This window comes from Myiozetetes cayanensis, unplaced genomic scaffold (genome assembly GCF_022539395.1).
Source record: "Myiozetetes cayanensis isolate MyiCay16 unplaced genomic scaffold, myiCay2020 scf32, whole genome shotgun sequence".
In the NCBI taxonomy this organism is placed as follows: domain Eukaryota; kingdom Metazoa; phylum Chordata; class Aves; order Passeriformes; family Tyrannidae; genus Myiozetetes; species Myiozetetes cayanensis.
Window position 1 is genome coordinate 1,311,820 of NW_026087544.1, and position 26,092 is coordinate 1,337,911.

At 57.7% G+C, this 26,092-nt stretch overlaps 1 protein-coding gene across 6 annotated transcripts in view; it reads left to right on the forward strand.

The window, feature by feature from the left end:
• ATP2B4 (ATPase plasma membrane Ca2+ transporting 4) overlaps positions 1-26,092 on the forward strand; it is a 46,922-nt gene extending 20,830 nt beyond the window's left edge. Inside the window, exons 3-22 of one of the 6 annotated variants that reach the window (XM_050326952.1) lie at positions 2,677-2,874; positions 3,767-4,024; positions 4,815-4,940; positions 5,195-5,320; positions 6,621-6,656; positions 8,233-8,394; positions 8,506-8,720; positions 8,812-9,054; positions 9,153-9,394; positions 9,657-9,891; positions 10,756-10,935; positions 11,146-11,233; positions 11,335-11,441; positions 12,489-12,680; positions 12,915-13,128; positions 13,511-13,722; positions 14,211-14,318; positions 14,578-14,760; positions 16,791-16,983; positions 21,234-26,092. In XM_050326952.1, the coding sequence (XP_050182909.1) occupies positions 2,677-2,874; positions 3,767-4,024; positions 4,815-4,940; positions 5,195-5,320; positions 6,621-6,656; positions 8,233-8,394; positions 8,506-8,720; positions 8,812-9,054; positions 9,153-9,394; positions 9,657-9,891; positions 10,756-10,935; positions 11,146-11,233; positions 11,335-11,441; positions 12,489-12,680; positions 12,915-13,128; positions 13,511-13,722; positions 14,211-14,318; positions 14,578-14,760; positions 16,791-16,983; positions 21,234-21,259 (3,344 nt within the window). In that variant the 3' untranslated portion in view covers positions 21,260-26,092. Of the gene's footprint in view, positions 1-2,676; positions 2,875-3,766; positions 4,025-4,814; positions 4,941-5,194; positions 5,321-6,620; positions 6,657-8,232; positions 8,395-8,505; positions 8,721-8,811; positions 9,055-9,152; positions 9,395-9,656; positions 9,892-10,755; positions 10,936-11,145; positions 11,234-11,334; positions 11,442-12,488; positions 12,681-12,914; positions 13,129-13,510; positions 13,723-14,210; positions 14,319-14,577; positions 14,761-16,790; positions 16,992-21,233 lie in introns of those variants that run through there. The other 5 variants (XM_050326955.1, XM_050326950.1, XM_050326954.1 and 2 more) reach the window with 5 other exon arrangements.

A 26,092-nucleotide genomic window follows, 5' to 3' on the forward strand; every position in this document is an offset into this window, starting at 1 on the left:
CTGGCTTTTGGGGCCCCCCTTATCAGTGAGGCTCCTGGCACTGGGCAGCTGCGGGTGCCTCTGCACAGTGATGGACCCCTTCCCTGGCATTACAGGGGTACCGGGGTGAGAGACCTCCTGGTCACAGCACCGAGGGTTCACCTGGAGCTGGGAGCAGGATGTGGCCCCTGGGTGGCTGTGGGTTGGGGGATGTGGTTCTGCCTCAGCTCTGAAAACTTGTGGGTTATTCTTAGTGCTGAAAGGTGGGGATTAGTGTGTTTCCAGCTGTGAGTGGGACCGGGAAGGGGAGACAATATCGGGATGTCATTAGAGAAGGGGGGGGAGTCCCGGTGGAAATACCAAGTCCAGGTCACAAAACAATGTGTTTGGTCCTGCCAAAGTGGGAACACGCTCCTTTGGGGGCGGGAGGAGAGGGGAGGGGGGAAGCAGACCCAAAAGGCTCTCTGTGGGGCAGTGAAGGGCTGCCCTTCCATCCCAGGTGCTGCTGCTCATCAGTGCTGGATCTCGTGCCCCAGCACATCCCTCCCTCACCCTCTTGCTCTGGAGCTGAGCTTTGCTGCCCGTCCCAAACCCCGTCCTGTTGAGCCCAGAGAGCACAAAAAGGTTATTTCCAACAAGCTGAGATTTTTGGGAAGAGCAAAACCCTGAGGCAGCTCCATCAGATCCCATCGGAGTGGGGACACTGGGTGCATGTCGCAGCTCCCTGAGTGGATGTTTGTGCCCATCCTCGTGTTTGTGCAATGATGGTCAATCCCCAGCATCGGGATGGGGATCTACTGGGATCTGTTGGGACTCTGGCTCTCCCCACAAGAGCTGTCAGTGGACTCCAATCCCTTGGGGCTGCTCCCAGAGAGACTTTGGGATGGAGTGGGGTGTCTCTCTGCCAGGCACTGGCTTTCCACCCCCACACCCCCTGTCCCCCCTGAGCAGGGTGGTGGCTCAGTGAGTCACCCATCGAGTGTCCCTGGTGTCCCCTGGGTGCCCAGTGCCAGCACATACTGCCCTGACTCACCCTCTGGCAGGAGCAGCTCCCGGGGCTGCCGCCTCCTTCCCGATCCAGGGTGAGGATCCTGCGTGGGGGCTCCTTGTGCCAAGGCTTTGCCACCCAACTGCAGCTTTCCTGGGATAATTACGGGGGTTTGTTCTCTGCTGTCACTTTCGGCCTCTACCCAAAATTTCCCACTCAACACCCAATAATTGGACCCTCAGGCCCTGCAGGGGGATTTGCTGCTGCCCCAGGTGTGGCTGCTGCTCTTTGCCACCCTCCCTGTGTCAGCACAGACACTGACCCCCCCCAAATTGCCCCAGGAGGGTGGGGGGCAGCCCGTGGGTGGGATCTGCTTTAGAGGAGCCAAAGCCTGCCCCCTCCCCTGTGCCACGGGAGCGTGCCGTGCCCTCGTGGAGGAGCACGTGTGTGCCCGTGGCACAGCCCTGGCTCCACAGACTCAGCCCACGGCAGTTTAGCCACATTTTCCATCCGTTCGGCCGGAGAGGCTGGGCGGGAGTTGAGGCCGGGAGATCCCAGGATCCTGCTGCCTCGTCAGGGCTGGGTGGGGACAACGGGGCTGCTCTGCCAGCGCGTCCCCTCCCTGCAGCTGGGGTGGAGTCGCAGCGCAAAGGGGGGGTGCCGGGGGAGGGAGGGGTATGGGAATGGGATTCGTCCTGCTGCTTCCTCCTGGTTGGAATGACACGGAGCTGGTGGGGAGGGTGTCCCCTGGGATGACACGGAGTTGGCAGGGTGGTGTCCCCTGGAATGACAGGGAGCTGGCGGGGAGGTGTCCCCTGAGCACAAGGGCTGGGTCCCCCGGGGCAGCATCGCTGCCAGGCTGCTCCAGGCACCGCCGTGTGTCCAGGGCCACTTACGCCGCTTCCCGGTGCATCCCGGGAGCTGGCAGCGACCCCACGGGCCATCTTAAGGTGGAGGAGAAATGGGGGGCTCGGTTAAGGTGGTGCTGGGTGGGGGGGCTGCTCTCGCCTGGGACCCCATCGGCTCTTAGCGGCTGTAATGGGGGGTGGCCGGGGCACTTTGTGTCTCCCACCACAGGCTCGTGGTCTGGGTGGGAGGGCTCTGAAGGGGCTCAGGCTCCCTTTTTGCCCCCATCTGCTCCCCCTCTCTCAGGGGTTGCTCCCAGGCGTGGGGAGCAGCACCCCAGCTCGGGGCTGTCCTGCTCCTTCCCTCTCTCCCACCACCCCGTTCCAGCAGGACCAGCCCATGTCCCCTCCACCAGCTCCGGGCAGGCCCAGCTGGGCCATGGTCGTGGCCGTGGGGCTGAGCTGAGCTCGGAGACGCTCCTGCTGTGCCCGGTCGGTCGCTCTCCGCAGCCGCTGCTCCTCGGAGCTGGCAGGACACAGGGATCAGGTGGCTCCGGCAGCTCCGAGCGCCGCTCCCGGTGCCAGATTTACGGCTAATTTGATGCAGCATGTAAACAAGCTGGCCAGTGCCAACTGGCATCGACTGGCACTGGAGGCTGCAGCACTGGGAGGGTGGCTGGGCGTGCTCGCCCCGGTCCCTGCGTGTCCCCTGCCCCCGTGGGTGACAGGGGCAAAGCCCTGCCTTGGCTCCCTGCTGCTCGCACCCGTGCCCCCTGTGCAGGCAGGGAGCTGCTCCGGGGGTCCTGCTGGGGGCTGTGGGGCAGCAGTGGGGTTTGCCCCCATCCCTGTCTCTCCCCTGTCCAGGCCTGTCCGGGAACCCGACCGACCTGGAGAAGAGGCGGCAGGTCTTCGGCCAGAACTTCATTCCTCCCAAAAAGGCCAAGACGTTCCTGCAGTTAGTGTGGGAGGCACTCCAGGACGTCACGCTGATCATCTTGGAAATCGCAGCCATAATCTCCCTGGGCCTGTCCTTCTACCACCCCCCGGGTGGGGACAATGAACGTGAGTCCCCGGGGTCCCTGTAGTCTGGTGGGGGACTCCTGGGAGCTGCTGTGCCCAGCCCTGTGGGAGCAGGGATTTGGGACAGGTGATGTCTCTGGAAGGTGGTGCAGGTCGAGCTGTATCTGCTCACCCTTTAGGTGGTGGCATCTCCCCATCCTTGGGGTCTTTGGTATGGCCCTCCCCAGGGACCTGCACTGATGGATATCTGGGCACCACGGGCTCAGAGCTGCTCCTTGCTGCTCCCCAAAAGATGCTCCAAATCCTAGGGGTCTATCTGATCCAGTGGCTTCCCACATCCCACAGGGCTTCTTCTTTCCTTTGTGGAGGGAGGGGCAAGGCTGTCTGTCCCCTGGTATGTCCCCCTGCCCAGGGAGTGCTGCGACACCCCATGGGTGGCTGAGGACTGTGCTGGGCAGGTTTCTCCCCCTGGCCCTGGATCTCGGTGTTGCTGGAGGAGTGGAGCAGGCACAGGGCTCTGGAGATGCAGGGAGATGTGAGCCACGGGGAGATGTGACTCACTCGAGGGTCACGCAGCGCAGGGAGGGCTGGGTGCTGCAACTGGAAATAGAAGCCAGTTGTCCCAGCTCAGCCCAACTTCTGCCAGAAAGGAAAAGTGATAAAAGTGGAGGGGGGAGGGGGAAAAAGCAAACCCAGTAAATTCCTCGAGGGATGTAAAAACCCTCTCCTGAGAGCAGGGGAAGCCCAGGCGGCTCAGGGAGGAGGAGGGAGGAGTAACTGTTGTCCAAAAAGCTCAGCTTAGCTCTAGGCAGATATTGGTTGTGCAAATGAGTGTGCCTGGGTGTGCAAATGAGTGTGCCTGGGTGTGCAAATGAGTGTGCCTGGGTGTGCCAACACGTCTGGGTGTGCAAACGAGAGCTCTTGCCCCGAGCAGTGTGCGGGCAGTCGACGGGCGGCGTGGAGGACGAGGGCGAGTCGCAGGCCGGCTGGATCGAGGGGGCAGCCATCCTGTTCTCCGTCATCATCGTGGTGCTGGTGACCGCCTTCAACGACTGGAGCAAGGAGAAGCAGTTCCGGGGCCTCCAGAGCCGCATCGAGCAGGAGCAGAAGTTCACGGTCATCCGCAAGGGGCAGGTGATTCAGATCCCGGTGGCCGAGATCGTGGTGGGAGACATCGCGCAGATCAAGTACGGTGAGTGGGGGGGCTACCCTTCCCCTTGGGGGTGGCTGGGGCGTGTACTCCCCCTCAGGAGCCCAGCAATTCCTCCTCTGCTTCTCCAGCCCTTCTGCCCCCAGGGGAAGTGTTGGCTCCTCCAGGGACTCTCCCTCGCAGCCCCCGTGGTGATGGGAGATGCTCCCGGGGAGGTGACGGAGCTCCACTCACCCTGTCTCTGGCCCTCCTGGAGTTGGCAGAGCTAAGCCAGGCTCTGTGCACAGCTTTGGGCTGCTTTAGTGACCTGCTGGTCTCAAAAATGACTCGTTTTCCCAGCCATGTCCTTGTTGGTGAATATTTCCTTAGTGAGGAGATGCAGCCTTTGGGATAAATTAGGTCCTGCTCCTTGTTTACCAGGGGGAATATTCACCCCATGCAGCTGCTGTCAGGAAGGAGACTGATCCAATATCAAGTTTGTTTTCCTGTGGGGCTTTTTCCCTCCCCAGAGGTTGGAAGGTGGGATCCTGTAATGGTTTGGATGTATCAGGAGCTTTGGGAAGGATCTGGTGTTGATATATTAAAACTGGATGGGGAAGCATTGTCTGATTGAGTAAAATCCTCATTTTTCCATGCATCAGTGAGGGTTTTGGAACTATTGGTTATCATCCTATTGTACCTGTCTGTATTATAAAACCTACCTACTACTTCCCCCAGATTTGGTCTGGGACTGAGTTTTGGGTCCTTTTGAAGCCTCCCCATGGGATGGGGCAGGCAGGGGTGAGCAGTGGCTGCCCAGACCAGGCTGATCCCCTCTTTGCTCCTCTCCCAGGTGATCTCTTGCCAGCGGATGGGATCCTGATCCAGGGCAATGACCTGAAAATAGACGAGAGCTCGCTGACTGGGGAGTCAGACCAAGTCAAGAAATCCATGGACAAAGACCCCATGCTGCTGTCAGGTGAGGGTCCCTGTGGGGTGGGTGCAGGGGTGGGATGCAGAGATGGTCGGTCTTGGGCCCTGGTGTTGTGGAGGTGTCCAAGGCCAGGTTGGACGGGGCTTGGAGCAGCCTGGTGTAGTGGGAGTGTCCCTGCCCATGGCAGGGGGTGGAATGAGATGAGCTTTCAGGTCCCTTCCAACCCAGACCATCCTGTGACTGTGTGAGATGGGAACTGCTGTCCCGCCTGTCTCACCATGACCCTCCTGCTGTGCCAGGTACCCACGTGATGGAGGGCTCTGGCAGGATGGTGGTGACTGCCGTGGGTATCAACTCCCAGACAGGAATCATCTTCACTCTCCTGGGCGCGGGAGAAGGAGACGAGGAGAAGAAAGTGAAGAAAGGTAAGGAGATCCCCTGAACCTGCCTGTTCCCTCCTCTGGCCTCTCTCCCTTCCCTGGGAAGTACCACCAGTGTGCCACAAGCTGCTCCCACACCCGTGGGCTGCAGCTGTGTGTTAGAGCCCGTGGCCCAGGCAGGTATGGTGAGCTCTCGAGGCAGGGGGGTCCCTCCCTGTGCCCCTTCACCCACAGTGTGGGGCTGGTGCTGCCTGAGGAAAGCCCCCCGTGCACCCAGACTCTGCTCCCTGGCTCTTTTGGACACGGCTCCAGCTCTCTCCCTTCTCCAGCCGGATCCAGCCTGGAGCTGTGGGGTGGGGGGAGCGAGGATCAGAGGGAAAGGTGGCCGGCAGTGCTGCCGTACAGTGCTCATTGCTCACCCGTGGGGGAAGGTGAGTCCTGGTTGTCCACAGGGTGTTGGTGGCCCATCCAGAACCTTTGAGGACTTGGCTGAGGATCTCCGCTGGCACTCCCTGAGCTCCCTGGGGAAGGAGACGAGGCAGAGGATGGCAGGAGGGAGAGGAGGGGTTGTGTGCTGGGGTGGGAGAGCAGCCAGGCAGGCTGAGGTGTTCCTGATCGTGCTGGGACTCGAATGCTTTCCTGCTGCTTTATGGCCCTGCTTGGTGCCAGCTCCGGTACCAGCGCTGGGATGAGCCAGGCTTGGGAAGCTCCTGTTCTCCCATGTCCCTGATTCCCTGCTCAGCAGGGTTGGGCTCACTGGGAGCAGCCGAGAGGTACAAGGAGCTGGCAGGAGGGAGCTGCTGGCTGGCACTGCTGGCTGCTCAGGCATCCCTGTGCCAGGGAGCCCTTCCCGGGAGGCGATGCCAGGCGGGGAGAGGCTTCCCGGGCTCTCCTGGCAGCCGTTCCGGCTCGGGGCTGTGTGTGCTGGGTTCCTCCAGCTCTGCCCGCTCCGCCTGCACCCGATGGCAGTGGGACAGGAAGGGACCTGCAGCTGCAGGGGGTCAAGCTCTGCTGTGGGGTTTCTTCTCCTCAAAGGTCTGAGGCACCTCTGGCACCCTCCGAGGCACTGATGGGGTTGTGGTGGGTGCTTCACAGGTGGGGAACTCTGAATCCTTGGGTTTGGGGTGCCTGGGGGAGCCAGGGAGCTCTGGAGCACCCCCAGGGCCATGAGCTGTGGACTGAGGCACACACCGTGTCTGGAGGGTGACCGTGGGCTCTGAGCCCGGGGCATGGATGCCGCTGGAGCGGCCCCTCGGAGCAGGGCCCATCCCAGGCTGCCCCACCAGCCAGATGGTGAGCGTGGGGTCCACGTGCTGAGCCCCCCACCCTTTCTCTCTTTGAACAGGTAAAAAAAGCGGAGCCCCCGAAAACCGCAACAAAGGTAACCAGCCTCTCCATCCTTTGAACCAGCACCACACTAACTACTGAGCATTCCTCCTTCCTTCCTTCCTTCCTTCTTCTCATCAGTCTGTGCTCTCTGCTGCTCCGGCGGGACTCTCGCCTCGTTGTCCTGGCAGAGGGTGCAATGGTCCCGTGGCCGGTGGCCCTGGAGCAGCATCACTGTGATCCCCGGCACCCCAGAGTGGGGCTGTGCATCCTGGGGTGAACCTGACCTGGCTTCCCCCATGGCCACGGTGTCCCTGCGTGGGGAAGAGCCCTTGTGCAAGGAGGACAGGGCTCTTCCAGCAGCCTGGACCTTTGGCAGAGTTCTTGGGACAAACTTCATCCTTGAGCTGCATCAGTGAATTGATGGCTCTGAAGCCCTTGGGCCCATCAGATGCTGTCCCTTCCCAGGGTTTGTGTTTGGACACGGCTAGGGGAGAGATGTAGGTCCCTTCCTGGTGTTCCCAGATGAGACATCCCCCGGGGCCTGGCCAACGTGACGGTTGCACCCTCTCCTCCCATGGCCTCGACTCCGTGAGCGTCTCCTCACCACTGTTTCTCACACTGTTCTTTGCAGGCTGTGGAGGAAGCCCATTTCTGCACCTCTCTCCACCTCTCTCTCTCTCTCTCTCTCTCTTTCTCTCTCCTCTCAGCAGTTTGAGTTTCCCTCCTTCCCGTCAGACTGTGTCCGGGTGCTTGTTCTGTCCGTGTGGGGTCTGTTGTAACGTGGAGGTGTCCGATGTGGAGCTGCTGTGAGCTCCGGGGTGTCTCGAGCCATCGAGCAGCAGCAGCCAGGAGGGGACAGGTCCCGGGGCAGCAATGGGGCCACTGCTGCTCCTCCAGCTCCAACAGCTGAGGAGGAGCCTCTCAGGGGGATTCCCACCCTCTTCCCACCCCTCTCCAGAGCTTCCAGACTTGGGTTTCCCCAGTGCAGACTTTCAGCTGGACTAGAGCAATTGTAGGCACAGGAAGCTTGGCTGTCTCGGGTCCTAAACGCGTGGTGGATGGCTCAGGGCTGGGATTCAAGGAGCTGGTTCCCTCCTCTTCAATCTCCATCCGAATTTCTAACCGTCCCCTCCATCTCACCCCCTCAGTCACTTCCCTGGCGAGTGATCCCTGCTGAGCTGCCCACAGGGCACTGCAGAGGTGGCACTGGGGGGGAGTGGGGATGATCATCAAGGGACTGGGCGGGGACTGGAGCATCTCTGGGTTTGGCACAAAGTGCTCCCAGTCTGCTGCAGGGTTAGGGGCTGGGTGAGTCCAGTCTCCACCCCAAAACCTGGCCAGAGGGTTTCTTGCAGCGCTGCCTTAGAGTTGTGACCGGTGCCAGTGTCACCTCTGAGGATCCCTTATCCATGAGCTAGGGTAGATGACACAAAACTGCCCCATAGGGAGGTGGCAGGGCCCTGGGACACGGAGCTTCCATGTGCTCGGATGCGTGTGTCGTCGGGAATGGTTCTTGGTCTGGGTTTCCTCTCTCTCTCCCACCACCATCTCTCTCAGTGGTGTCCTCCAGGGTTTCCCGGTCTCTCTCCTATTCACACGTGGTGTCTTGTTTTGCCCTTGGGCTGTAGCTAAAACTCAGGATGGTGTGGCCTTAGAAATTCAGCCCCTGAAGAGCCAGGAAGGGGTGGAAAATGAGGAGAAGGAGAAGAAGAAGGTGAAGGTGCCCAAGAAGGAGAAGTCTGTGCTGCAAGGGAAGCTCACGCGCCTGGCAGTGCAGATCGGGAAGGCAGGTGAGTGACGGTGGCCTGGCACGAGCCGCCACCCCAGAGCTGGGGTGGAGAAGGGCTGTCCCTGTCCCCTGTGTCCCCTGCATCCCCTCACTCTGCCTCGTGTGCCCCCAGGGCTGATCATGTCAGCCATCACCGTCATCATCCTGGTGCTGTACTTCGTGATCGACACGTTCGGGGTGCAGAAGCGGCCCTGGCTGGCCGAGTGCACCCCCATCTACATCCAGTACTTCGTCAAGTTCTTCATCATCGGGGTCACCGTGCTGGTGGTGGCCGTGCCCGAGGGGCTCCCGCTGGCCGTCACCATCTCCCTGGCCTACTCCGTGAAGGTGAGGCTGTGGTGCCGTGGGGTCGCTGGGGGCGCGGCGTGGAATTCTGGGCTGCGGGCTCTGACCTTCCCGGCCGTGGTGCCCGTTGCAGAAAATGATGAAGGACAACAACCTCGTGAGGCACCTGGATGCGTGCGAGACCATGGGCAACGCCACCGCCATCTGCTCGGACAAGACGGGCACGCTGACCATGAACCGCATGACCGTGGTGCAGGCCTACGTGGGGGACACCCACTACCGCCAGATCCCCGACCCCGAAGCCATCCTGCCCAAAATCCTGGACCTCATCGTCCACGGCGTCGCCATCAACTCGGCCTACACGTCCAAGATCCTGGTGAGCTGGGGAACCGCCCCCCTCGCGTGTCCTCCGGCCGCCCTGCGGCTCCATCGCCGGGTTTGGCATCGCTTTGTCCCTTCCTTTCCCCTCCGCAGCCGCCCGAGAAGGAAGGGGGGCTGCCCCGGCAGGTGGGGAACAAGACGGAGTGTGCCCTGCTGGGCTTCGTGCTGGACCTCAAGCAGGATTACCAGGCCGTGCGCAACGAGGTGCCCGAGGAGAAGCTCTACAAGGTCTACACCTTCAACTCCGTGCGCAAGTCCATGAGCACCGTGCTGAAGAACAGCGCCGGTGGCTTCCGCATGTACAGCAAGGGGGCCTCCGAGATCATCCTGCGCAAGTAACTGTCCCTCCTCGCCCAGCCCGGGGGTTCTGGGCTCTCGCTGCTCTGGGGGGCTGCTCTGGGGGGCTGCGGGGTGAGGGGTGGAGAGGGGAGGTGACTGTCGGGAGGTGCTGCAGCCCTGCGGAGTGTTTAACTGGTTTTGGATGGCTTTGGGAAGGCTGGGGGGAGCTGTGGGTTGGGGGATGGCCCCGTTTTGCTGTTAGGGGTGACAGGGGAACGTGCCACCAGTGGTGACCCTCGCCTTCCTCCCGGTCCTCAGGTGCACCAAGATCCTGGACAAGAACGGCGACCCCCGGGTGTTCAAGGTGAAGGACCGGGACGAGATGGTGAAGAAGGTGATCGAGCCCATGGCCTGCCACGGGCTGAGGACCATCTGCCTGGCGTTCCGGGACTTCCCTGGGGACGCTGAGCCTGACTGGGACAGCGAGAACGAGATCCTGTCTGACCTGACCTGCATCGCTGTGGTGGGCATAGAGGACCCTGTGCGGCCAGAGGTACTGACCCCGCTCTGCCCCGGCTGTCCTGCACCATTCTGGGACCAGGCACCCCTTTCCCAGCTGTTCAGGACCACGAGCCCCTTAGGGAGCCCAGGCACCTCCTCTGTGTCCACCCTGGAGTGCCCCACACCACCAGCTGCTGGCATTTCCCTCCCATCCCTGGACAAAATGACCTGGTGACAGGGCGTTTCCACCCAAACTTTCCACCCAGCTGCTCCAGGGGTCTGTGCCCAAGCCAGGCTGGTTCCACTTGCGTGAAAGGTGGATGGAAATGCCACAGAGGAGTGATGGGGGTGTTGGAGAAGGACGGGGCTGATGGAACTGGTTTGCCCCTCTCAGCTGCTGTCCCCACGATGGGGGTGCCGAGCAGGCAGTTGGGCTAATGCAATAACCCCCCCATTCCTGCCTCTGGATTCCAATTTGGAGCTTGCCCCCGTGCTCCTGCCTTGCCTGGATCTTTTCCTGATTAGATGTCCAAGCATCTGGCTCTGGGAATTGCATTACAGATGCCCCGTCTGCACTGGCTCTGGAGGCCCTTGATTCAATTTTGCTAATTCCTCACTAATATCCTCTTCCCCCACCGTTCCATAATGGATAAACCCATTAGTGCTGCTGGAGTGGGGCGGGGAGGGGGGTGAAATGCCCCTGTTCTTATGGTGGCCTGGCAGTGCCTCGGCACCCAGCGCCGTGGTGTGACACGGAGGTGGCAGCGAGGTTCCCTTCCCCAGGGCAGTGGGTGCAGAACCCTTGCCAGACCCTTTTAGGGAGGCTGGGAGAGGAGCTGCCTGGCTCCTGGGATACCCAGTGGCAAACTGAGTGCCCTACCTGTGTCCCCCCACAAACCCTGCCCTTCTCCCCCAGGTGCCGGATGCCATCCAGAAGTGCCAGCGTGCGGGCATCACCGTCCGGATGGTGACAGGGGACAACATCAACACTGCCCGTGCCATCGCCACCAAGTGTGGCATCCTGCTGCCAGGGGAGGACTTCCTGTGCCTGGAGGGGAAGGAGTTCAACCGGCTCATCCGCAACGAGAAGGGAGAGGTGGGAGAACAGCCCTGGGCGCTGCTCTGCGGAGGGTGTGGGTGGCCTGAACCCCGGTGGCATTCCCTCCTCTGCTGAGGTGCTCACCCAGCCAGACACAGGGTGCTTGGGGGTGGAGGTGCTGTCCTGTCCCAGCTGGAGTTTGCTCTCTGGTGGGGCAGAATATTCCAGAGGGATCACTTCCCTTCCTCACCTGTTTTTGTCCCTCAGGTGGAACAGGAGCAGCTGGACAAGATCTGGCCCAAGCTGCGGGTGCTCGCCCGCTCCTCCCCCACTGACAAGCACACTCTGGTGAAAGGTGAGCTCATCCTGCTCTTCCCGGCTGCTTTTCCAGCACAATCCACGCTGGGAGCCTGTCCTTGGGGTTCAATTTCTCTGCACTGCTTGTCTCCCTCTCAGGAATTATTGACAGCACCGTTGGTGACCAGAGGCAGGTGGTGGCCGTGACCGGGGACGGGACCAACGATGGCCCAGCCTTGAAGAAAGCAGATGTTGGGTTTGCCATGGTATGGACATGGTGCTGGCAGAGCCCCCAGAGCAGGGACCTGCCCAGTTTATCCCTGCAGTTCTTCACCCCAGCTCCATGCATGCTGCTGGCACTGGCTTTGGGGGCTTATTTACAGTGGAGAGCTCTGATCTCCTGGTTTGCTGCTCTTTTTTGCCCCGTGTGAAAGAAGCAGGAAAACAAACCTGTTGTTTTTAACAGGTTTCCTGTGGATTATTTGAAATTTAGGGATGTGAGTGGGAGCCAGGTGCTGGGTGGAGCCTTGTGAGCTCGTGTAGGGAGCTTTGAACAAGTGAGAAATTTTGGGGGAGTGTTTTTAGGAATGTGTTAGATACCCAAGTGAAAATCTGGAGCCTTTTGGATGAGCAGTAGAAAGTAGGGGACTGTGCCTCTGGAGCTCGTGCCCTTCAACAGCCTGATCTGAGATGGGATGGGATCTGGCAAACCCCAAGAGAATTCCTCTGGGAAAGCACCAGGGGATGGGCTCGTTATGGGTATGGCCTCGGTGCAATTAATTACTGCAAGACGAGCGCCTCGCTGTGCCCGCGGGGGGAATCGCAGCGAGCCCAGCGCCCCAACGGCTCCGTGTCCTTGGAGACGCCGCCGGTGCTTTTTGGGAGGCTGTGGGGCCGCCCTCACCCCTGCTGGGGCAGAAGGCACCGGAATTTCGAGCTGCTGACCTCTCCTTCATTTGGGATGCCAAGCCTTGCTTGCAGCAGCGGTGCCCAGCCTGGGGTGCCCGTGTTCCCTGGCAGGAGGAGGAAGGTGTTTTCCAGCTTTGCTGCACCGTGTACCTGTCTGGGACGTGCACAGGCTGGAAGGCAGGGCTGACTCAGAGCCCTGGGGCTGAGCCAGTGTCTGTCCCTGGAGGCTTTGCTGCCGTGGAGCTCTGCTGTGCTGTTGGTGAACACGGGCTGGCACCGGCTGTGCTGGCTCCCTCGCATTTTCCTTTCGGGGGCTGTTTGTGGGAAGAAGCAGAGCCAGGCAGGCAGGGCAAGCGTGGAGCTCCCCTCGTGACTCACCCCACCGCTTCTCCCTGCCCCCCAAGGGCATTGCAGGCACAGACGTGGCCAAGGAGGCCTCGGACATCATCCTCACCGACGACAACTTCACCAGCATCGTCAAGGCCGTCATGTGGGGCCGCAACGTCTACGACAGCATCTCCAAGTTCCTGCAGTTCCAGCTGACTGTGAATGTTGTGGCCGTCATTGTGGCCTTCACGGGCGCCTGCATCACCCAGGTGAGGGGACAGGACAGGAAACTGGGGGATTTAACAGGCCTTCTGTGGACTGTGAGCACGAGCCAGGTGCTGGGTGGAGCCTTGTAGGGAGCTTTGAGCAAATGAGAAATGTGTCAGGAGCGTTTTTAGGAAGGTGTTAAATATCCTAGTGCAGTCCCGGAGAGGATTTTAGGAGGAGGGAAAAGAGGGTGCTGTCGGTGGTGTGACGTGTTCTCCCCACTCTTCTCTCTGCAGGACTCCCCCCTGAAGGCTGTCCAGATGCTGTGGGTGAACCTGATCATGGACACCTTCGCCTCCTTAGCCCTGGCCACGGAGCCCCCGTCTGAGTCCCTGCTGCTGCGCAAGCCCTACGGCCGCAACAAGCCGCTCATCTCCCGCACCATGATGAAGAACATCCTGGGCCACGCCGTCTACCAGCTCACCATCATCTTCACACTGCTCTTTGCAGGTGAGCTTTGAGCCCCAAGGAATGGCGGGAGGGGAGAAGGGAAAGGGGCAGAGTCCCAGCCCCGCCTGCAATCCACCACCCTTGTTCTCAGCTGTCACTCGGTGACCCCGTGTTGGCCAGGATGGGGCTTGTTTAGTGACGGATGGGAAGCAGAGGGATGATGTGAAGAGGGATTTTTCCACTGGAGACCTCTGGATGCACAGAGAGTTTTAGCTTTTCAACCTTTCCCAGGACATCAGGGTTCAGTGGGGGGTGGCACAGGGGGCTCCAGCTGGGTCAGGGGATCTTGGGTGACCCTGGGATCCTGATTCCACCTGCACCAGCGCAGAGCAGAAGTAAAGAGCAGGGTCTCAGCCTCTCCCCTCTCCCCTTGTGTGCTCAGGGGAGAAGTTCTTTGACATCGACAGTGGCCGGAACGCCCCCCTGCACTCGCCCCCCACCGAGCACTACACCATCGTCTTCAACACCTTCGTCATGATGCAGCTCTTCAACGAGATCAACGCCCGCAAGATCCACGGCGAGAGGAACGTCTTCGAGTCCATCTACCGCAACCCCATCTTCTGCACCGTGGTGCTGGGCACCTTTGCAGCCCAGGTGAGGCCGTGGGGGCGGCGTGGCAGCGAGGGGCTGGGGCCACGGGCAGGACCTGTGTCTGCTGCAGTCACTGCCCACAGCTCTGCTCCGGCCTCCGATTCTTCTGCAGCTGCTTCTTGGTGACACAAACACCTGAACCATCCCTGGCAGTGTTCAAGGCCAGGTTGGATGGAGCTCTGAGCAACCTGGTCTAGTGGAAGGCGTCCCTGCCCGTGGCAGGGGGTTCAAAGTGGATGGTCTTTAAGGTCCCTTTCAAACCAGACCATTCTGTGATTCTATGATTCGGGCTCTAGAGTGTGTTGGGAGGTGCCAGGCAGTGCCTCTGGTGTCCCATAAAGTTCCCAGCCTAGATGTGAGGTCCTTGTTCCCCTTGTAATCCCTGGAAGGAGGGTAAAGCTGTGTGGCCTGAGGGAACCTTCTCATGCCATGGCTGTGCCCTGCAGCCCTTGGAGCTCCCCAGTGTGTGACTCTTCTCTCCTGTGCTGTAGATCATCATTGTGGAGTTTGGTGGGAAGCCCTTCAGCTGCTCTGGGCTCACCCTGAGCCAGTGGTTCTGGTGTATTTTCATTGGAGTTGGGGAGCTCCTGTGGGGCCAGGTAAGAGCCAGTGTCCAAAACCTGCTCCAAGTCCTTCCCTCCCACTGCCCCCCTGCCCTTGTTCTCCCCAGTATTTATTCAAGGCAGCTCTGGAAGGGGGTGATGCTCCATCCCACCCCAGCAGTGAGGAGGGGAGGTTGCTAATCCACTCCTGATGTCTCTGCTTCATCCCACTGTCTCTCAGCTGGGTCCCCTTGGCCTGAGGGCTCCTGCTCCCACGGCCTCAGGCTAAGGAGCTGCTCTCCCTGTCTCTCCCCAGCTGATCTGCACTGTCCCAACCAGCCACCTGAAGTTCCTGAAGGAAGCTGGGCATGGCATCACCAAGGAGGAGATCCCAGAGGAGGAGCTGCCTGAAGACGTGGATGAGATCGACCACGCTGAGATGGAGCTGCGGCGTGGGCAGATCCTGTGGTTCAGGGGTCTCAACAGGATACAGACACAGGTACAGGGGGGCAGCAGGGACTGGGGGGCTCTTCCTTCTCTCCTTCTCTTTCTTTCCCTCCAGGGGATCTTTCTGGAAAGAGGTGACTGCTGCTGCCCAGAGGGGGCCATCACCTCCTGGGCCAGACTTCTCCCACCACCTGTGCCTTTCTGGGTGTGTCCTGGTCAGGGAACCAGGACAGCCTGGCTTTGGGGACGTCTCAGGGTGGGGAGAAGCTGCTCTGATGCAGGGCAGAGAGCCCTGCTGGGCACCTTGTGCAGCAGAGGAGGCTGCTCGGAAGGTGTGTGGGGTCCATGGAGCCCCCCAGGCTCTGTTGTGCAGTGGGTCAGCTCTGGAGCTGCTCTTGGGCACTGCTGGGATGCTGTTCCCAGGGAGGGATATGCCCAGGAGGGCTCATTCTGCACGAGACCCTCTCTGGTCTCGCTCTTTGGCTTCTCTTTTCTTCCTGACAGCCCCTTGGCTGCTGCCACCCCTCTGTGCCAGCTCTCTGTGCTCCTCACCAGGAGCTCTTGGCCCCACAGCACAGAAGGGGAGGAGAATCTCTCTCTTAATATGCTTTTTACATCAGCTGTTTTTCCCTGACTCTCTTTTTTTTCCTGAAAAGGTGGGGTTTTTTTGCCCCAGACTGGGCAGGGCTGAGAGACCTCCCTGCAGTGAGGTCAGAGCCCCTCACCTCTGCTGGAGGCCTGGGCAGAGCTGTCCCGTGGGGGAAAGCTCCATGTCCCAGTATCCTGGCACACAGGGCTGCTGGGCTACCTTTGTGCCTTCTCTCTGTCCCTCTGACAGACAGAGAAAAGCAAAAAGGCCCAGAGACAGGGGCTGGGGCAGCACAGCAGCCGGGCTGTGCCACAGCAACTTTCCTTCTGCTCCGGGAGAGGTTGCCTTGATGCTTTCAAGGTGAAGTTCAGACTTGACTTCCCTGCTCGTTGTGAGCAGTGAGGGGCTCCTTGAGGAGCCTGGGCAGTGCTGGAAACCAGTGGTTCCCTCACATGAAGGATGTGCTGGCAGCTGCAGGCTCTTCTGGGAGCAGTCCAGCTGTGTTGGAGGTCTGGTAGGTGCAAAGGGCTGCAGTGCCAGCAGCCAGGTGAGCCTGGAGCCTCCCAGGATCTCCCTGCAGGTGTGGTGGACCTGGGCTGAGATGAGCCCTGGCTCTTGCAACATGAGAAACACTCCTGGATGCACATCCTGGAGCCTCTTTAGGGATTCCTCTCCTGGCTGGGGTGCCCTTGAGCAGAGCAGGCAGGCCCAGCCTGAGCATCTGGGGGCTTCTGTCCCCACTCAGTGTGTCTGGATGAGAGCACAGGGCTCTTCCCCACAGCCCAGCCTGGGGCACTGGGGAGAAGAGGGGCATCAGACTGGGGCTGGGGACACTCCAGCTGCAAAGTGTCTGGGAAGCCAAGGTGGCACCTGGATCCTGCCTGGTTCCTCTGGCCTCGGAGCACATCCACAGAGCTGTGGCCCCACCACCAAGGATGCTTCTTGCTGCATTCCTGCCCCCTCCAGCTCTGCTCCAGAGCCCTGAGCCTGGGAGAGGGGCTGAAATGCCTCCTGCTGTAGGCACGTGGTGTGTGCCAGGATTCAGCCCCCCCAGCTGAACATGCCACGGGGCTGAGGGACCACCAACCCTTTGCCAGTGCAGTTTTCTGGACCCACCGGCTGCCAGCTCGCACCTCTGCCCACCCTCTCTCTTCCTCTGCTCCTGCTGCAGATTGCCGGGATAACCCAAGGTGTTTCCTCTGTCACTCCCTCCCACCACGGTCTCTCTGGTGGTGGTGGGGTGGCTCCTGCTGCTCTCACTCCCGTGGGAGGGGCAGAGGCTGGCAGGCGACCTCTCTGCTCCCTGGAACACCAGCCCAACACGGTGTGGGCTTACGGGGTGGGGGCTCTCTCCTCCCTCCTCCCCACCTGTCCATCCTCCTTCTTCCTTCCTGTCTGTGTGTGTGTCTGCCCGACCCCCTGCTCCCCTCCCTCCCTGCCCCTGCCCCTGTCCCTGCCCGGGCGACGCTATCTCACTCTCTGGTTCTTTGCAGATGGACGTAGTTTACACATTCCAGACCGGCGCCTCCTCTTTGCAGGGAGCCCTCAGGAGACAGCCTTCCATCGTGAGCCAGCACCACGATGTAAAAAATGTTTCTAGCCCAACCCATGTAGCTCTTTCCTCCGTCAATTCCACTCCCACCACTTCTGCTGTTGCTGCTGCTGCTGCATCTCCTCCTGCGGGCAGTGAGTGATAGTCTATTACAATGCATGACTTCTAATAACCACAGAGAGCACCTGCACCCACCTAACCCAGCCTGTTCTCTCTCCCTCTAAACCTTGACTCGCACACTGGTTCCCAACATGAAGGATGGGGCGGGAAAGCGTTAAAAAAACCCCATGGTTTTGATGCTTTGTTGCACCTTTAACGAGTTGACCTTTCTGGTCGTTTCCCCCCCCAGTCCTTGTTGCTTCCTCCGTTTTTACCTCTTCTCCTCCTTTGCAGGGCTGACGTTTGAGTCCACCCCCCTGAGGGGTGCAGAAATTGGCAGCTCTCGGTTCAAAGAACCTTGTGCTCACGAGCAGCCCAAAGCACTGCTGTGAGAAGGGCCAGCACTGAGCCCAAACCCTGCTGGTTCTTTGCACTGCGGCTCTGCCCGGCCCCAGGAGGGCAAGGGCTGGGCAGAGGCGCTGCTTTCCTGCAGCTGTAAATCTGTTTGGAGGCAGAGTGGCCACTGGGACCTTCCCCCAGTGTGCTGCAGGGCTGGCTGAGCCGTGGGGAGGGCGTGGGAGGAGCAGGATTTGCTCCTGCCGTGGGTGGGGGGTTGGTTGGTTGGATGGGGCCCGTGGACAGCCCTTCCCGTGGCTCAGCTGGCCCGTGGGGACACCCCGGGGCTGCTCACCTGGGTCAGAGCTGGTTTGGAAGCCAGCAGGCTCTGTGCCCCACCTGGGGGCTTGCATGGCATGTGGGACAGGGCTGAGTGTGCCCTGGGCTGCCCTGGGGCTCCGTGGGGGCAGCCAGAGCACCCTCAGCACCCACCTTGTGCTGCACACGCTGGTCCTCAGTGTGTGCAGACACCCCACTGTGCACGCAAACGGCGTGGGAACCACTGATATTTCCAGCGGGAAAGCTGGATCCTGGATCTAGCAGTGGGTTTCCAGGCCAAAATAATCCCTCCCTGGTGCAGAGCCCCTCTCTGTGCCCGTGGCTGGGGCTGGGGAGCACGTGAACGTGAGTTCTCTCTGCGGGCTGTGCCAGGCTGGGAGTAGGTTGTGTGTCTTTCCTGGATAATTGGCTTTTTTACTGCACAGTCACTTTCCGTGTTCTCCTCTTATTAGAGAAATACCCTCGGTGGCTTTCTGAATAGCTTTCAGTCTCCACTGTTTATGCACTGTGGGGGAGGAGAGAGAATTTGGGATAATTTTGTTTTCTCTCTGTTTAGCTGACTCTGGTGCTTGGATTTGATTGTGTTTAACCCCAGTGTTTCTGAAGCAGCACAGCTGCCTCTCTGCTCCCGGCTGCATCTGGGGCTTTCTAATGGAAGAAAACCTGCTTAGGGGGGCTCAGGGTAGTGGGCTGTGGGGGGGGGAACCAAGACCAAAATGCAGGGTTTTTTGCAGTCTGTGTATTAATTTCCTCCCAGATTTTGCAGCAAGGGAATAGATAACCTGGATAGCTCGTGCCCTTCCAGGCAGCAAATCCGCCAGGAGCTAACCCAGGTCTCCAAGTCTTGCCTCTGTTTTCTGCCTGGACCTCTCCATTTCCCTCTGCTGCTTCCCTCTCTCCCAAAGCTCCTCTTCCCTCCACACGGATCCATGGTGTCCCTCTGCCCCCCACTGCACTCCTGTGGATGAGTTCTCCAGGGCTGGACCTCGGCAGCCTTGCTGCTCTGTCCCTCCTGGGGTGGCTGAGAGGGAGGGAATGACCCTCTGGAGATGGTTTGCAGAGCTGGGCTGCTCTCCCTGGGAATTTTTGCCCTGGAGTGAGGGAGCTGGGCAAGGCCAGGGGTCAGCAGTGGAGCTGACTGTGGCCTCGTGCAGAGGATGTAGCTCCCCTCTCCCTGTGAGCAGTGGGGTTTGCCCAGCACGTTGTGGTGCTGCAGGGATGGTGTGACATGGGAGTGAATTCCAAGCCTGGAGGTTGTGTGAAGGTTCCAGGTGGAGAGGAGGCGTGAGCAGGGAGGGAGGTGGGCTTCCAGCTTGGAAGGGGAGGGTTTGGGTTTTGTTTGCGCTGCCTGGCTCATTCAGAACACATTTCCTTGCTGTTCTGTTCCTTTGACAAGGGAACAGCTGAATTCATTTCACAGCAGCTGCTGACTGGAGATGGCTGAAGGAGGAAGATCCGAGCAAAGCTGCAGCAGAAGCTCCTTGGTGGAGCTGCAGGCAATGAGGGGGCAGAGACAGGCTGGGCTTGAGAGCCTGAGGTGGTGGGGCAGGGAGGGCTCGTGGGGAGCTGCTCCTACCTCTGAGCCTTGTACTGGGCTGACCTGACCACCTCGTTGCTTTGGCAGTCCCTGGGCTCTCCTTGGCCTGTTTGAGTTGGTTATGCTTGATTGAGTGCACTCTGCATTTTAGGGGGCAGGGATTGCAGGTGCTGTTCTCAGGATGCTGGTGATGTGACAGATCTGAGAGAGCCTGGGTTGGAGGTGGCCTGTGTGGTCCTGTGCACTCACACTGACTCTACCCAGGCTCTTATTGTGCTGTTAGTGCAGCAAACCCAGCTCTGAATTTCTGTTTCCATCTCCACCAACCCTCCATTTTTGCAGGGCAGCTGGTGCTCCAGCACCAGGGGGTACCTGGCCCACACTCATCTCCTCATCAGTGTCTCCAGCTCACATCTGTGTGCTGTGCCGTGTGTGTGTGTGTGCAAGAGCTGGGGGAAAAGTTGTTTCCAGCCAGGCTGTGCCAGGGGATGTGTCAAGAGATCCCTGTGCCAGGGGATGCCACTCTCAAGGTGCAGCCCCACCATTCTGAGCCAAGTGCAGAGGGGACTCAGAAGGGCTCCTCATTTGCCTCATCAGAAAGGGAGTACCTGGATCATTCTCCCTCCAGCTCTGCCTGTGGCTGAGTGATGGGGAAGCTGTCTGGGATGGAGCACAGGGATGCTGCTCCCCCACCCCTTTTGTGGGAGCTGTGGATCTCCTCCCTTTTGTGCCCCAGCTTCAGTCCATGGGGACACAAGGAGAGCAGGCAGGTGACTGGGATGGGGACTGGGTTCCTGAGGTGCTGGGAGCAGGTGAAGGTGGCTGATGAGCAGCAGTGTTCCTTCCATGGAGCAGAAGATGGAGCAGGATGACTGGCACTGCTCCAGAGAGGTGTTACCGATGCCCTGCTGCTCCCAGTGGGGCTGAACAAGGTCTCACAGTGGTCTGGAGGCATTTCCCTGGGACAGGAGGAGTTGAGCAGATCTCCTGGTCCCAGATGAACTCTGCTTAATGGAGCAAAGGCTTCTGTTGCTTCCGTAAAACTCACGAGACCCTGGATCTGATCCTTGGATCTGACCTAACAACTGCAAGGGAGGGCGAGAGCTGGAAGGGTTCAAGGCTGGATTTCCAGAGGGCCTGGAGGGAGCAGTGAATCCATTGCAAGCCACCATCCAGGCTTGTTTCCAGACCCTTCCAGTGCAGTGGAGGTAGCAGAGCCATTCCCTGGTTGTCCAAACCAGGCTCTGGATCTCCTGCTTGTAACACATTGGCTTTCGGGGGAGCTGCCCCGTGGGTTTCCCAGGAGCATGGCTGGGATTCCGAGCAAAGAGAGCGGTTTTCATGCAGAGCATCCAACAAAATTAGTTGCCTTTGGAAACCAGTGGGTCTTCTTCAGCATGTTGGTGTAGGGAAGGATCCAGAGCTCCAGCTGTGTGGGGAACCACACGCAGATCTGGCTTCCCTCAAGTTTAGCTGGGTTTGCTGATCGTGGCATCCACCTGGACCTGGTGCTTCCCATGGGCTTGAAAAGTTGGTGACACCTTTTTAAAGCCCGTTCCTTTCCGTAGGTCTAGCCATGAACTAGAACAAACACACCCATGGCTCCCACGGTAGAGTGTTTGGAACCCGCTGTTTGTCTAACCCACCTCTTTTTTGAGTCGTAGTTCCACCTTGTTGTCCTCGTCCATCCCCACGAAACGCGTTGTGCACACGTAATGACAACTAATGCATTTTGGCTTCCATCATTCGGAGCGATCTGGGGTGGGAGGGGGGGGGTGTTGAGTCGTTCTGTGTCTTTTCTTGCAGCTTCTGAAGTCGCCCCATAGTCGGTCGATCCCCCCCATCACACACCCCCAGTGCCTGAGTCTGATCCGTGTTGGCCCTCCTAGTTCACCATAGACCTCTCAGTTTGGCCCAGCTGTGTGCTCAGTGGTGGTGACCTTGTTGTCGTGGTTGTGCTTTTCCGTTTTACCGTGTCCTCACTCTTTATTTGGCCTCTCTCCCGGGCGCCCTGGCCCCTCGGAGCCACCACTAACCCTTCTCTTTTGCCCCCCCTCCCCGCGCTCCCGGCAGATCAAAGTGGTGAATGCGTTCCGTAGCTCCTTGTACGAAGGCCTCGAGAAACCCGAATCCAGAAGCTCCATCCATAACTTCATGACTCACCCAGAGTTCATCCTGGAGGAAGACGAGCCTCGAACACCATTCCTTGACGGCGCTGAAGACGACCCCGAGACTGACGGACTCCTGAAGCGCGGTGGGGGGAGCCTGGGTGGGCCTCCAGCCCTGAACAGAAATAACAATGCAGTGGACAGCGATCGAGCTGAGCTCTCCATCCCGGAGCCCGAGAGCCCCTTCCACAGCCTGGAGACATCGGTTTGACCTTAGAACTTGGAACCCCACCTCCTCCTCCTCCTCCTCCTCCTGCACCTCGGCCCCTCGCCCGGTGTGACGTTGGCACCAGTAACTGCTCACACCTCGTGTCAAACTGCTCATACGTATATCATTGGGGTGTTTTTTTCTCGGGGGGGTTGTTTGTTTTTCTTTGTTTTGTTGTTTTGTTTTGTTTTTTTACCATGAGTTAGCAGTGGGAACCAGAGTACCATGACGCTGGGTGTTGGGAGAGAGGCTAAGCCAAACAACTGTGCCATCTCCATCCCTCGTTTTCCGTGGTACTCGCCCAGGTGAAGCAGCCAGGTTCTTTCCTCTCCAAGAGTTGGGCTCCAGGCGTCTGTCTGTTGGGGGGTTTCACTTTGCAAAATGCATGATCAAAGGAAATTCAAGTTGGTGTAGTCTTACATGCCCACCCTCAGCCCGAGGGCTGGGCTGCACTTGTGACTTTTATTTTATTTTATTTTTTTTCCACTTGTGGTTTTTAGGGTTTTCTTCTAACGTTGGGGTTTGTTCTTTGCTCGTGGGATTTGCCCCCAGGAACTCTGCAGTGGGAAGTGGGGGCAGTCAGCACTCTAGTGCTAAAACTAAGAAATAAACAAGCAAACCCAGCCAGGGGAAGGTGTTTACTTACAGGTTGAGAGGTACAGGGATGTGCACCAGTCTTCCACCTTGAAAAATGGTACCTGACCTTTCCAGCTCCTCCTCCGTGTGTCCACACACACTTTTCTCTCTCTGTTTCCAAATTGGTAGATGAGGAATGAAGGTGACTTGGCTGTGACTTTGCTGGATGGAAAAGATTCTGATTTTTCTACAAAGGTGGAGGTGAACTGGCAGTGAAAAAGTGGTGGGGAAAAAACCCCCCAAACCATGGTTGTGAGAGATGTGGCTCCTTCCTGGGAAATCTTAAGAGAGGCCTCTCTGCTGCTCTTGGTCAGGTGTGAAACTCTTGGTGGGAGCTTTGCCAAGGTTTTACTGCTCCTGCCATCGAGAGCAGGGGGATTTCTGCCCATTCTGGCTTTTCTGGGCTGTTGGGTTAAATAATCCTTCAGCCTTGGAGTGGCAGCTCCAGAGAACTGCTGAGGAGCCTCAGAGGATGCTCAAGCTGTGCCCAGGATGCTAAAGCTTTACCAGGCTGAACAGAGAACAAGCATCGGGGCACTGAGAGCACAGTGGGCCAACTCCCGAGTGGTGGAAGGGATGAATTAGGCTGTCTCATTGTCCCATGGAAAGGGGGGAGGCTCCATGGCCAGTGGAGGACCCTTGGCTTCCTGGAGCTGCTTTGCCAGAGGAGGTGGCAGTTGCTTGGTTGTCTGCAGATCTTCCAGAGAAGGTGCTGTTGGAGGCTTGGCCTCACTTGCTGCTTTTTTGAAGGTCATCTCTTCACCCTGTGTCCTGCCTCACCTCCACCTCTTGGAACCATTTAGGGAGAGTCCTGTTTTTTGGAGCAGAGGCCCCGGTTGGCTCTGAACTGCCCCTCTGGTGATCCATGGCCCTGAGCAGGAGGCAGGCTTTGCTTTGCTTGAGTTCCTTCCCCAGGGCTGTGCCCCCTGGGCGGGCAGGGCTGGAGGAAGCTCCGCTGCCTTCCTTCCCTCCTTCACCCCGTTTGGCCTGGTTGGAAGCAGAGAGAACCTGGTTGTGACTGGCTGTACAACATCACCTTTGCCCGGCTCCACCCCTGGGAGCAGTGGGGTTTTAGGGGCAGGGTGGGCTGGGCTGGTTCTTCTTTCCTTTCCTTTCAGAACGCACAGCAGAATCTCCCGTGCCTTCTCCGAGCACTGCCTGCAGCACCTCCTGCCACGCCAGGGCCCAGTACTTTGCCAAGAAATAAGTGTTCCTTAAACCACAACACGAACCAAGTGTCTTTGTTTTGTTCCCAGCCCAGCACCCACCCGTCCCTTCCTTGGGGTGGGAGGAGGGAAGGACGAGGCCGCCCCATCCCTGCCCCAGGTGGCTGAGGAAAGGTCCTCGTCCCACCCCTCGTGCCTCGGGGAAGGGGGAAGGCTGGGTGAAGGCTCTACACTGCCAACAGCCAGAAGAAATTGCCACCACTGCCCATCCCAGTTGCAAATTCAGTGTCACCCCCTGCCCATCGCTGCCCTCCCCGTGTCCCCCTCCCCTCCCCAGGACCCACTGTGGGCAGGACCAGGAGGGGTGCGGGCGGTTCTCGGGTTCAAACGCGAGTTGGCGACAGGAAAGACCGAAAGGGGGGTGGTTGTGGGGTTTGGTTCTGTGCTAAAGGTGACATTGCTTACAAAAAAAAAAAAAAAAAAAAAAAAAATTCACTTTTTTTTTTTTTAAATACTTGCAAAAAAAAAAAAGAAAAAAAAGAAAAAAAAAGGTGAAAATATGGTGTTCTTACAAGCTTACATAAATATTTATTAAATACTTTTTTTGGGGGGGTGGATGCACCGATTTATTTTGTTTTTTTTTTTTCTTTTGATATTTTTTTTAATACCTCAGACCTGTTTGAAAAATAAAAAAAATAAAAAAAAAAAGACTTCAACCAACCAAAAGCCAAGTTTGGAGGCTCTCAAAGTCACTCCCAGAAATCTGTGACTGGCAAGTTGTCACAAGGGTCTGGTCGTTCTTCAGTTGCTCTATTTTTGTCGTTCTAGTTTTCCATATTAGAAGGGAGAGAAATAATTATATATAAATATTATGCAAAAAAAAAATAAATCTAGTTTTCTTTAGATCAGAAACTGATATTTTTACGTCAGCCATATGTATTTTGTTTAAAGAAAAGTAAATAAATAAATCTCGAGTCCCGGCGCGACTGTGTGACGGCAGGTCCAAGGGACAGGTAATTAATTCTGTGGATTAATTAATTCAGCCATCGGATGCCAGTCAGCTTCCTTTTCTCTGAGCAGCCATCTTTCTACTAGACGTTAGTTGGATGACACAAATGGGGTTTTTTTAATATATATATATATATAAATTATGTTGGTATGGCTGGTTGCTTCAAGTATAAGCGTTTCTTGTGCGTACAAATTTCCTGTAAAGTATTTTGGGGTTTTGTTTTGTTTTGTTTTTTTTTAGTTTCAGTGATATACTGGCAGCAGCTGACTCTTAAGGCTTAAGTTATTGAGGACATTGCAAAAGATTTGGGGGAGATTGGTGCTCCAAAAGGCATGGTCGGCGGCACGAACTTTTGGGGACTCTCTGCAACATGCCTTGACTAGGGGGAGATATATATAAATATATATATATATTATTATTAATTTTTTTTTTCTGCTTTGTTTGAACTGCCACGAGTGCACACGGGGACAGTGCCCGACAGGAACCGAAGTCATACCCTATGATCCGTGTTAACTTGCCTTGGAATGCTTTGTTATTAAAACACTCTGAACATAATTTTGCATCCAGTTCTTGATCCCAGGAGGGTCCCTGGTGGTGGATTTTTTCTTTTTTTTCCTGTGGAATAAATTGGCGGATTGGTACCAAAGACATCCCACCACGCCCTGTGTGCATTGCTCACCAGGCAGCTTCTGAGACGTTTGCATTCTGTGCTGAGGTTTCCTTTCTGATTTGCACAGGGGGGTTTTACTTCGTTTTCAAAGGTTTCGTGCAATAAGCTTCGAGGGAAATTTCGGAAACAATCTCAAGAAGGAAAAAAACTAAACCGAATTTTAGCATGGGCGGCCTCTGGCTTTCCCCCCTCCGCGAGGAGTCCTCGGCCCGCAGTGCTCAGCCCCAGCTGCTGGGGGTGGCACGACAGGGTGACTGGAAAAGCCCCGTCCCAAATCCAGGGAGGGCATCTCCGAGTTGCCACGGCCCAGTCCTGCTGCTCTCCGTGGCTGCAGCGACCACACCAAAGCCCCTGGCAGCTTTTGTGGGAGGGCGCCTGTACCTGCATCGCGTCCCACGAGTTCACGGACGTGGATCCCTAAAACACCCCCCCTGCACTCCCAGCTCTCCCCTTGGAGCACAGGGATGTGGGGATGCCTCTCTCCTGCTCCTGCCCCCAACAGAACCACCCAGCCAGGTGGCTTTTGGCCCCTGGTTCTCCCTCTCCAGCATCCTCCCCTTCCCTTGCTGAGCTCTGCTCTCCTCCCACTCCCCAAACCCCCTGGTTTTCATCCAGCAAAGCCCATGGCTAAAACTGCCTTTAGTTTATTTCCTCCCCTTTAATAAATATATATATACAGTATGAAATCAACATTTATGTGTGTGTATATATATTTATCCCGTGCTCTCACAACAAACTTCCCTTCGAAGAGGGCACGCAGAGCCGAGTTTTTCTTTTCCAGTAACTAAGTATAATAAGCACTGGTATTTTTGTATAAAAACAGGAGGAAAAAAAATACAAAACAAAAGACTGAATATTATGTGGTATGCATGACATTAAACAACAACAACAAAAAAAATGGTGGTTTCAAAGCAATATGTACCCTGGTGTGTTTGCCATATCCTAATAGAGTCCAGCTTAAAGTGCACCTGATCTGTATTGCATTTTGATATTAATCTCTATGTACAATGTTTTGCATGTAATTTATATGGTTCTTGGGAGAAAAGAAAAAAAAAAGAAAAAAAAAGAATCTGAA